Consider the following 10652-nt stretch of genomic DNA (forward strand, 5'->3'; position numbering starts at 1 on the left):
ATCGACCCAGGCTGTCTTCACCCACTCTATGAAGGTGGGCATGGAGCTGAAGCTCCTTGGAGCCCCAACCTTCTCATCCCTGGAATGGGGCTCATCCAACTCCTCAGATCGTGCCAAGAAGATTCATGAAACCACCTCACGCCAAAGGCTTAGCCCAGCAGTGCCTGGGACCTAAGAAGGGCCGCATCTGTAGTGTCCAGCAAGCTGTTTTAAGACACAGACCTCTGCTTCCTCCAGGCAGGCTCAGGGTACGGGTTTTCTGTCGGTTGCCATTTAAGCTTCACGCCTCTCTACAGATGAGGATACTGGAATGTAAGATCGCACCCGTAGTGAATGGTGGATCTTTAAGCCCAGGCATACAGACTCAGGGCGGCTTTCCCCCCTTCCCCCGCCCCAGACCACGACCACAGCCCTTTTGCTAATCGACACGGGTGTTGTCTAGCTACGACGCCCCGCCGAGCTCTCAATCCCCCAGGTTTCCAAAGCCCACAGCAGGGAGGGTAATTGGTCACTGCCAGGGTGCCGGGAGGAGGGCGGAGGAGCAGGGGCTGGCTAGAGCATCCACATCAGGGCTGAATCCGCAGCTCCCAATAGGCACCGGCTCTGAAAGTCAGGCAGGGCGCCCCAGCCCGCCTAAGAGGCGCGGGGAAGGGCGGGGATGCGGGGGGCAAGTCCACGGCAGAGCCGGTGGCCGGAGCCCCGCCCCCAGGAGCGGAGGTGGAGGGGGGGCGCCAGCTGCCGTCCCCGCCGCCTCCCGGTCCCCACTCGCTGGCGCCCAAGTGGGAGGGCAGCAGCTGCCCGCTCCCTCCTCCCACACCCCCGCTACCTGCCCAGTCCCCCGACGCGGAGCGGGAGGCGGCTGCGAGCCAGCCGGGCCGAGCCCACAACTTTGCAGCCTCGGGGAGGGTGAGAGCCGACGGCGTCCGGGGCTCTCCGGTGGTCGGCGATCAGAGCTCGGTGAGTTCATTTCCTTACCCCGCGGCGGCACCGGGCGGGGCGAGGGGGAGGTTGGGGACGGGCGGCTTCCCGGGCGTCCCAGAGGCAGTGGCCGGGGAGCCCGCGGCCGCCCGCGCAGCCTGGCTGGCTCGGCCGGACTCGCCCTGGTCTGCCGGCGCCGGTGCTGAACGGACAGCTCCCCGCGTCCCCCGCCGGCGCGCCGCCTCTCCCGCGCCGGGCCCGGGCGGCGGCGGCCCGCCGAGCACCCCTCTCACTCGCGGGCCCCTGCCCTCCGCCTTCCCAGCCGCATCTGGAGGCTGCTCCCGCGCCCCCCTGGCGACTGGCGCGGGGAAGACACTTGCTTCGCCCGAGCCCGGGACCCAGGGCCCTCCGGGGTGGGCAGAGGCGTTGCAGCCTCTGGGGGCGCACGGCTAGGGCCGGCGCCGAGCCCCCAGCTCCCATCTCCAGGCGCGCCCCGCGGCTGCACCCCGGCTGCAGAGAGGCCTGAGCGCCCCACCGCGGCCTCGGGGCCCCGGAGGGCGGAGGAGATAGCAATACCGTCACCTGCAGCAAGGATTGCTTCGGTCTGGACGGGACAGCCAGGCCCGAGGCCCCGTGGCACCCGCCCATCCTGGGTGCCGCCGCCTTCCCAGAACTTTTTTCGCGCCTCCCCCTGGCCGGTTCCTTAGACCTTGGAAAAGTTCTCTCCCGCGCGCGGGGCTGATTTCCTCTCGGCTTCCGAAGTTGGGCGGGAACCGGGGCCGTGGGGGGGGAGGCCGCGCTCGGCGTGGGGGGCGCCGGTCCCAGCAAACGCTGGCCAAGAAGCGGCCATCCAGGCCGGGCTTGGGCTCCGGTGCCAGAGGGTTTGTTCGGACGTCTCTGTCGGGGAGGGCGGGAGGCAGGCTCGAATTTTGGACCGGCCCCAGGGGCGGCAGCGGCGGGGCTCCGGGCTGGGGATGGAGGACAATTCGGGCTGAAGCAGCACCCAACCGCACAGGCTCGTCGACTGCGCCTCCACCTCCACAAGGCGTCAATGTATCGATTGTTTTAATTGATTGTTTTTTTTTTTAAATAGAAAAACCAGGTGGCAGCGGCTGCGTGTGTGTACACAGACACAGACACAGACACAGACACAGACACAGACACAGACACACACACACACACACACACACACACACACGCCCCCTGCCACATACCTCCAAAGAAGCTTGGGTAATCTGTGAGGTCCCTCAATATCCCCAAGATGGGGATCTGGGGACAGAGGAAGGAGGGGTGAAGCAGGACTCCAGTCAGTCGAATGACTGACTTTGCCTCTGACTTCATCCCCCTCAATCCTTCACTTTCTTTTCCAAGAGATGTCTGAACCTGAAACCCCAAAGCTGGGCTCGTTTCCAGGGGGCCGCAGCCCCATCTCTCAGCCCACAACCCCCACAGACCACAAACGCAGCTCCTCTCCCCACGGTGCTTGTTGAGCCCATAGCTGTAGGGCACCAAGGTCGCCAGATCCAGGGTGCTGCAGGCCCTGCTGGGATCCCTGGCTTTCTCGCCTGCTTGGACCCAAGATAGGGAAAGTGACCCAAGAAGCCCCTCCCCGCTTCGGGAGCGCACGAGGACGCCCCCACCTGGAAGTCCGCAGTAAGTCTTCCCCTCACCTTGTGCCCCACAGGAATGTAATCGAGGATGCTGGCCCTGCGGCTGCTCAACGTGGTGGCCCCTGCCTACTTCCTGTGCATCTCCCTGGTGACCTTCGTCCTGCAGCTCTTCCTCTTCCTGCCCAGCATGCGGGAGGACCCCGCCGCTGCCCGCCTCTTCTCGCCCGCCCTGCTCCATGGGGCGCTCTTCCTATTCCTCTCTGCCAACGCCTTGGGCAATTACGTCCTGGTCATCCAGAACTCTCCGGATGACCTGAGCACCTTCCAGGGGACCTCATCCAGGAGGGCTCAGTGTCCCCCGCCCAGCACCCACTTCTGCCGAGTGTGCGCCCGGGTCACACTAAGGCACGACCACCACTGCTTCTTCACGGGCAACTGCATCGGCAGTAGGAACATGCGCAACTTCGTCCTGTTCTGTCTCTACACCTCCCTAGCCTGCCTCTACTCCATGGTGGCTGGCGTGGCCTACATCTCGGCCGTCCTTTCCATCTCCTTCGCCCATCCCCTGGCCTTCCTCACGCTCCTGCCCACCTCCATCAGCCAGTTCTTCTCCGGTGAGTGGGCTTCCGCTGGCAAGGCCAGCAGACAACCCAATCCACTGACATTAAAATGTAGGATAAACAGTAGTTTAGTATAATTATGTCCCAATATTGCTGAGACATAGTTACACTAAGGACATCTGAAATTCAAATTAAATGGACCTGCTGTATTTTACCTGACAACACTTCCTGCTCCTCTCCTCCCCTGCCTGTCACCCAGACCATGCACCTGCTGTGTGCAGGAAACATTCCTGCACATGGCTCATGCTATGACCTTCCTTGGTCAGGATCCCAGGCCTTCTTACATATTCCCCTAAGGACTTTGGCCTCCAGGGGTTTTACTAGCCAACCACCATAAGACGGAACTTGACACCAGGCCGTGCTATGTGCTCCTTCCTGCCCTCCAGACTTTGGCTGCCTGGAGGTGGCTCAGAGCAGGGAAACTGGTCAGAGATGCAACCATGCTTCATGGTTCCATGTCCACAATCTGGAGCTTGGGCCTGAACCTCTGGTGCCAGGCATATGGGTCATCACATTGGTGCCCAGGTGAGGCTTGTACTTTAGTATGCTGCCAGGAATGTGACCTGATGGGAGACTTAGCTCCTGGTGACAACCCTTACTGTTTTACTTGCCCCTGAAATTTGCCTTTACTTCAATTTCCTTCCACTCCTGGCCTTTGAATCTAATTTGATTCCTACAATTGGTAGTGAGCACACAAGTGTGTGTGTGTGTGTGTGTGTGTGTGTGAGATATGGCATTGACTTCATTCTGAAGAAACAGACTTGGATAGGACTAAAGGGCTTACCCAGAGTCTCCCTACTCCTGTGTGTCTGTCACTGGTCTCACCCCGGGTCCAGAAACCATAAGCCAATATTCTTCTTCACCAGAATAAGAAGAGAATGTATTTCTAAATACAATGAGCTTCCAGGGCAAACAAAGACAGCTACTTTCCCTCAGCACCCAAGACTGTTTTGATGCACCTGGACTGACCTGGGCTGGACATTTATACAAATTTCGCTCCACTCTAGAGGAGCTACATCATTCCATCTTTGTTATGGCTACAGCCTCAGTTCTTTCCAGGCATGGAACTATTGTGCCATTTGGCAGTAGGAACACAGAGACCCAGGGAGGACCCAGCCAAGGGGGATGCTGGGTGTCTGGTGGCTGAGCTGGGCCCAGAACTCAGAGCTCTCAGGCCTTCTGGATCTCAGTGCTGGCATAGGAGGCTGCCAAGACCAAAATAACCAGGATGGGGGAGGGTAGGTGGGCGGGCTGTGGGGTGGGGTGTGAGCAAAGACAGGTGGAGGGATGAGAAGAGCCAAAGAACCTGATTGCACATCCCTTTCCAAGTAGTTACACTAACCATAAAAATGGGTGGTTCCAGAAGGAGATTCTTAAATGGTTTGATTTAAGTCTGGGCTGGAGGCCTGTCCATATGTGCTAGGTTTGGAAGATAAGAAAGAAAGAAAATCCCTGCTTTGATCCGGTGGGAAAACAGCTGGTCAGTGACCACCTTAGGGCTAGATCCATGTTTCCATATCAGGATGAGTTTGTCTCTCTCACCGTGCCCCGTGGGAAAAGAGGCCAGGGTTGCTCATCTCCAGCTCTCTCATTTCCTTTGTTGACCCTTCATCTTTGCCATCCTCTCTTCTTCCCCCTTGTACACACCTTTGCTCAGAGTCCCCCTTCACTCTTTCCCACCTCCAGTCCAAACCATTGAGAGCCCATCCTCTCTCATCTCTCAGGAGAGGTGGCAGGAGGGAGTAGGAAGGCACATGTTGTTTGATTGGAATTGATCTGTCTCCAACTCTGGTACCGACCCAGAGTCAGATCTGCTGCCAGAGCACGAGACAGCTGTGAATGTGGGCCCCGTGAGCTAAAAATGGGAAAGATCTTCTAAAGTGAAGGTGGCTGCCGATCCAGGCCTTCAGCTGATACCAGAGACAGAGGAGGCCAGCTGGTCAGACTTTACAGTTGTGTTTTCTTCTGGCATTGGGGCTCCAGTATAGGCAAATGTCATCTCTCTCAACTCCCTTCTTTTCTGGAGAATGGAGGTGACATCACTTCATATATGTCATGATATCTGAGTGAGTATACCAGTGGATACCCAGTGGAGCGTCCAGTAGGAGGGAAAGGGGACTGACCAATGTTTCTCTATAGGGTACATCTCATTTCATCCATCCATCCATGACACATCTGTGAGGTAGGTATTTTTGTATGTTTTAAGGCTCAGAAACCAAAGGCTTAGCCAGATGAAGTTGTTTTGGACCCATAAAGCCTTGCCCTGCTGCCTTCGAAGTTCTCTCTTCCCAGTGAGCCACACTACCTCTCTAGGCTGCCTCCTGGTTCTGCTTCATGACAAATATGAGCCCCTTTGGAAGGGAGGAAGCTTCCTGTCCCTAGATATATTAAGGAAGATGGGGGGTGACCATCTATCAAAAGTGTCATAGATTGTTGGTCAGAGGCAGGGACAGAGAACTTTGAATGATGTAAGCTTTTTAGGCCCTTAAAAAAATTCTTGGTTCTCAAAAAGAAGTGGAACTATTATTAAAGTTAAGAAAACCTGAAGCAGTCAGGCTCGGTAACTTCAAACACTTTGAGAGAAAACAGGAACCCAGAATAGCCTTTTGTAGCTACTGTATGGGGCCAAGGGAAAGGCCACAAGGTCTTTTCCTCCTGCCTTGATTTAGAGCCAGAAAAAAAAAAGACCTATGAGAAACAGCTTCCATCAGCTCAGGCTTGTTCCTGAGGCTGACTTGCAAGGCAGGCCTGAGCTTGACAGCTCTGATGTTCTCATATCCCATGGTCCCTTTTTGCCCATCAGCATTCCTTCAGCCTGAAGGGTACCATGGCCCCAGGATCCTTTTCTGCACATGGTTGCTCAAGCTAATCTGGACTGACAAGGAGGAAGTGGGTCAGGGGATGGCGCAGGAGCCTGCCCCACTGCTGTCCCCATACCAGCAGAGGGGCTACCGTGAACGCCAGCTCTCAGTGAGCTTTCTATTCCCTGGACAGCTGGAGCTATTTGTCTCCAACTATGCAAAGAAAAACCTGTCAAAAGCTCCTAGGGATGAGCAAAAAAGAGGCTGCTAATGAGCAAGCCTGCTCAGACTGGACCATTCTCACGCTGCTGAATTCCCTGGGGTCTGGAAATAGGGACCTAGGAGACCTGGGAAGAGATGGGCTGGGGCAAACAGGATGCTGAGATTTGCAGGGGGTAGAATAGGCCGAGAGGTGGTGTTGCTGAAGAAAACCTCCCTAGAGAAGGGGTGGCCCTATGAGGAGCAAAGGGCCATGGAAGGGATTTGAATTCTTTTCTGAGCTCACTGCCCTGGCTACTGAGCATATCAAGTAGCTGTCTTTACTATAATAGCTAAAGCTACAGTGCAACCAGGATTCTAAATCCAGGATGAGGGTTCACGAATTAAACTTGAATGCTTGGGTGTAGTTTCTTCCTCTATAAAATAAGTCAGGCTGGGTGCCAGTGGCTCATGCCTGTAATCCTAGCTACTCAGGAGGCTGAGAGATGAGGATCACGGTTCAAAGCCAGCCTGGGCAGGAAAGTCCGTGAAACTCTTGTCTCCAATAAACTACCAGAAAACCGGAAGTGGCGCTGTAGCTCAAGTGGTAGAGCGCTATCCTTGAGCTAAAGAGCTGAGGGACAGCACTCAGGCCCAGAATTCAAGCCCCACAATCAACAAAAATGAAAAAAGAAAATAAAATAAGTCAGGTGCTAGTGGTATATGCCTATAATCTTAGCTACTGAGGAGGTTGAGATCTGAGGACCACTGTTTGAAGCCAGCCTGGGCAGGAAAGTCTGTGAGACTATTCTGTCCAATTAACCACCATAAAGCAAAAAATGGAGGTATGGCCCAAGTGGTAGAGCACCAGCCTCAAGCAAAAAAAAGCTAAGGGACAATGTCCAGACCCAAGTTCAAGCCCTAGGACTGGCACATGTGTGCACCTCCCTACCCCCCTCCCTTTTTTTAAAAAGACCTCTGGCAAAGGAGTGTTGCACTGAGTGAAAACTGGAATGCTCACCCATCTGTACCCTGTTTGCTTCATCCTGCAACCCCTGTGAAATCATGTTTTTACACCCAGATGAGCTAACTAAAACCCAGAGAACATAAGAAACTTGTATTTAGTCTACCCAACAAACCTACCACGGACCAGTCTCCCAAACTCTGGAACAGTGTGTGGATGTTTAAAAGTGATCACAGGGAGTGTTTGGTTTAGAGGAGTTTAGGGGTGGTGTTGCCCCACAGTAAGGGACCACACTGATCACTTTGGGGTTCTCTTCTAGCCTGTGTCAGCACAGCTCTCGCTGAGTGTTCTGGGCCTCTGGTTAACATTCATGAATGAATTATTCTCTTAAGTCAGTGCTCTGCTCTGTGCTGCCCTTGAGGCAGAGCTTGTGACTTCTGCTTCTTCTTGATGACTAGGTCCTGTTCTCCATCATGCTGTCACTTTCCAGAATCCTCCCAGACATTGCTCCCAGCCGCTGCCCTCCCTCCCCCAGGGAGAGAGTGCTGAAGTCTAGACAGCTACCCAGACACTAGTTGCCTCTCTAGGGTCCTCAGCTCACCCCTCTCTCTCCTAGAGAAAACCTGAAAGCAGGGTGGGGATGGGGGTGGGGCGGGGCGCAGTTTCTGTCTCTAGAGAAACATGTTCTCACAACCTAGGCTGATCTGGTCTGGAGAAGCTGGGGCTTTCCTAGCTGAGCTCCCCTGGGTGTCCTTCCCTTCTCAGGCTCCCAATTCCCCCTCTCACCTCAGCACTAATGAAAAGTTGTAGCAACTAGTTCATCCTTCCTCTGGCTGGCTGCAGTGCTGAGATTGCTACAAAATGTAGCTTCTATCTCATTAATCCCCCTTCCACCTCCCCCTCCCCCACCCGGGTAGAAAGCGCCTTGCTGGCATTGCATTTCTCTACGTGGCCTGAGTATAAAGTGGTTCTGATCTTTCCCTCCCTCCCCCACCCACCAGGCGCTGTCCTTGGTTCTGAAATGTTCGTCATCCTCATGCTCTACCTCTGGTTTGCTGTGGGCCTGGCCTGTGCTGGCTTCTGCTGTCACCAGCTGCTGTTGATCCTCCGAGGGCAGACTCGCCACCAGGCTCGAAAGGGGATGGCAGTCAGTGCCCGGCCTTGGCGCAAGAATTTACAAGAGGTCTTTGGAAAGAGATGGCTGCTGGGCCTGCTGGTCCCCATGTTCAATGTTGGAAGCGAGAGCTCTAAGCAGCAGGACAAGTAGCAGGTCAGACACTCTGGTCGTTTCTGTGTCTCCATTCCTCCTGCACACAAGACCATGGCACCTTGTCTCCACCATGACCCACAACAACTCCAGGCTGGTAAGGTCCTCTCACTCCAGGGTCTTCAACCCACAGAACACAGCACTAGCTGGTTGGATGGTGACCAAGAGGAAAACTGACCACCCAGGCATAGCCAGCCGACTGGCTGCTATTCAGATGCCTCTGCCTGGAAGATTTCTTCCTTCCCCCTTTGCCTGGCCCATCCACTCTACGGTCTCATGCCACAAGCTCTTTCTAGAGCTCTTTTCCTCTCATTACTGCTGCTCCCAGGACCTGGAGAATGGCAAATGTTCCGACGGCCCTGTGTGAGAGGCAGCCAAGTCAGCTCTGCCACCTGCTAGGGAGTTGGATGGGGGAAGAGGTATGTGTCCACACCCCGTCTATCAGACGGAGGGCAGCGAGGAGGAACACAGCACAGGTACTTACTGTCTACCCCCTGGCTCAACGTTCTTTCTCTGGAGGCAGCAACTCATGGCCTGCTATTGTCAGCCTGTCTCAGGTGGGCACCTTAGTCTAGGCCAGGATGTGGCTAGATGCTTCCTTCCCCTGGCACCCTTCCAGCCTCTGCCTTCAGTCTCCAACCTCTGGGCTTTTGGTCAGGTGTTAGGAAAGGAAGGAGGAAGAGAGAGAGAGAGAAAGAGGAGTTACTGATAAATGAGAGAGGCATGTAACTGCATAGCTGCATAGAAGAGAAAGAGGGAGGGAGAGAGAAGGGAGAGAAGGAGAAAGAGAGCAAGAGATGGATATAGAAGAAGAAAGCTTAAGGGAGGGGGTAGTAAAAGGGGTAAACAGGTTCATTTATGTCCTGTATAAAGGACATTCTAGCAGCTAAAGCTGTTCTATGCTGGAATGTTACCTGGGGAGGGAGTGGGTGCTGCACTGCTGGAGGTATTTAAAGCATCTAGGAAATGGTCTCTCAGACATGTTGTGCAAGAGATTTCTGCACAACCTTGTTGTGGATAAACTTAAAGTCTCTTCCTACTCCAAGATACCTGGGTCTTCTTTGCCACTGCTGGGCCCTAGGGCCAGAGCTGCAGAGATGCCTGAGAGCTATTTGCTTTCTTTGAGGTTAGGATAGACCTGGGAGGAGTCTGAAAATCACCCAAAGGCTTAGGCCCCAACCACCAAGAGAGGACTAGCCAGGTATTAATAGTGACTGGTGGGGGAGCGGGGCAGCATTTGAGGGCAAGGGTGTGAAACAATACGTCAGGTCAGGGAGAGGCATCTGTGGGAAGAGAAGCAAAGCCCGAAGGTCATGCTCAGCTCTAGGGGAAGAGGTTTGGGGAGTGAAGGCTGAGATATGGCAATGTCTAGAATGTGAACATGAAAATTGCCAGACTATCCAAATGCTGTCACTAACTTTGGATGCAGGCAGTGTTTTGTGTTTTGGGACCCAGAGCACCAGACCCCTGGGGCATATGAGGGAGTGGGGAACAACACAAGGGCCCCCACTCCTGACTGGGTCCCTAGGCCAATCTGGCATCATTACATCATTACAGGCCGCCCACCCCTGCGTGGGTGGCCACCTGGACCCCAACCACTGTTGGACAATGCCTAGAATTCTTGAGCAAAGCGCAGGAAGACTTTACCTAGGCCCTGTCTTCACATCCCCTAGAGGGCTAATGTAGTATGGCTTGACTGCTCATATTTCCTCCCTGAATTCATTTGTGCAGTCATTCTTTCGTTCATCTTGCCTGTATTTATCAAGCACCAACTACAGGCCAAGCCACAGGCACTGGCAAACAGGAAGACAAGATCCCTGCCACTGGGGACCCCTTGCCACTATGTACTGACTCCCACCCTATTGACAAATGGTCACTCTGCCATCTTGGTGGTCAAGGGACAGGCCACTTGGAGGGGAAGGAGATGGCAGGGGGAAGCCTCTTCAGTGGAGGAATCACGGGGTGTCACTCATTCCTAACTCTGGGGTCACACTTGAGCAGCAGGGGAGGGCTGAGGAGAGGAGGGGCGTGGACAATGCAGACTTCCGCTTTCTCTAGACTCTGAAGTTCAAGCTTGGAAGCAGGTCCTGCCATGCCCAGCCTCCTGGAGGCTCAGCAGCATGAACCTGGCACCCCAGAAGGAGATGAAAGGTAGACCTGCAGAGGCCAGTTCCTTCAACACTGATCAGTGGGTGGTGACCTTGGGGAGGGTGATAGGTGTGGAACTTGAGTGGCATTAGCACATATGGTTATTGTCAATGAAGAACACCAATA

General features: G+C 54.8%; 1 protein-coding gene across 1 annotated transcript; it reads left to right on the forward strand.

Annotated features, from left to right (window-relative positions):
• Positions 1-2616: 2616 nt before the first annotated feature.
• On the forward strand, positions 2617-8496 carry Zdhhc22 (zinc finger DHHC-type palmitoyltransferase 22). The gene is made up of 2 exons (XM_042692713.1): positions 2617-3142; positions 8113-8496. The coding sequence occupies exons 1-2, from the start codon at positions 2617-2619 to the stop codon at positions 8376-8378; spliced, it is 792 nt and encodes a 263-aa protein (XP_042548647.1). The 3' UTR covers positions 8379-8496.
• The last annotated feature ends 2156 nt before the right edge of the window (positions 8497-10652 follow it).

Source organism: Dipodomys spectabilis, unplaced genomic scaffold (genome assembly GCF_019054845.1).
Source record: "Dipodomys spectabilis isolate Male_0828 unplaced genomic scaffold, ASM1905484v1 ptg000157l, whole genome shotgun sequence".
Lineage (NCBI taxonomy): Eukaryota > Metazoa > Chordata > Mammalia > Rodentia > Heteromyidae > Dipodomys > Dipodomys spectabilis.

What these genes read in the sequence shown, in the direction of transcription:
- Zdhhc22 (XM_042692713.1), top strand. Translation starts at nt 2,617, where the DNA reads ATGCTGGCCCTGCGGCTGCTCAACGTGGTGGCCCCTGCCTACTTCCTG. An exon ending in CATCAGCCAGTTCTTCTCCG is followed by an intron (nt 3,143 to 8,112) that starts GTGAGTGGGCTT and finishes CCCACCCACCAG; the next exon opens with GCGCTGTCCTTGGTTCTGAA.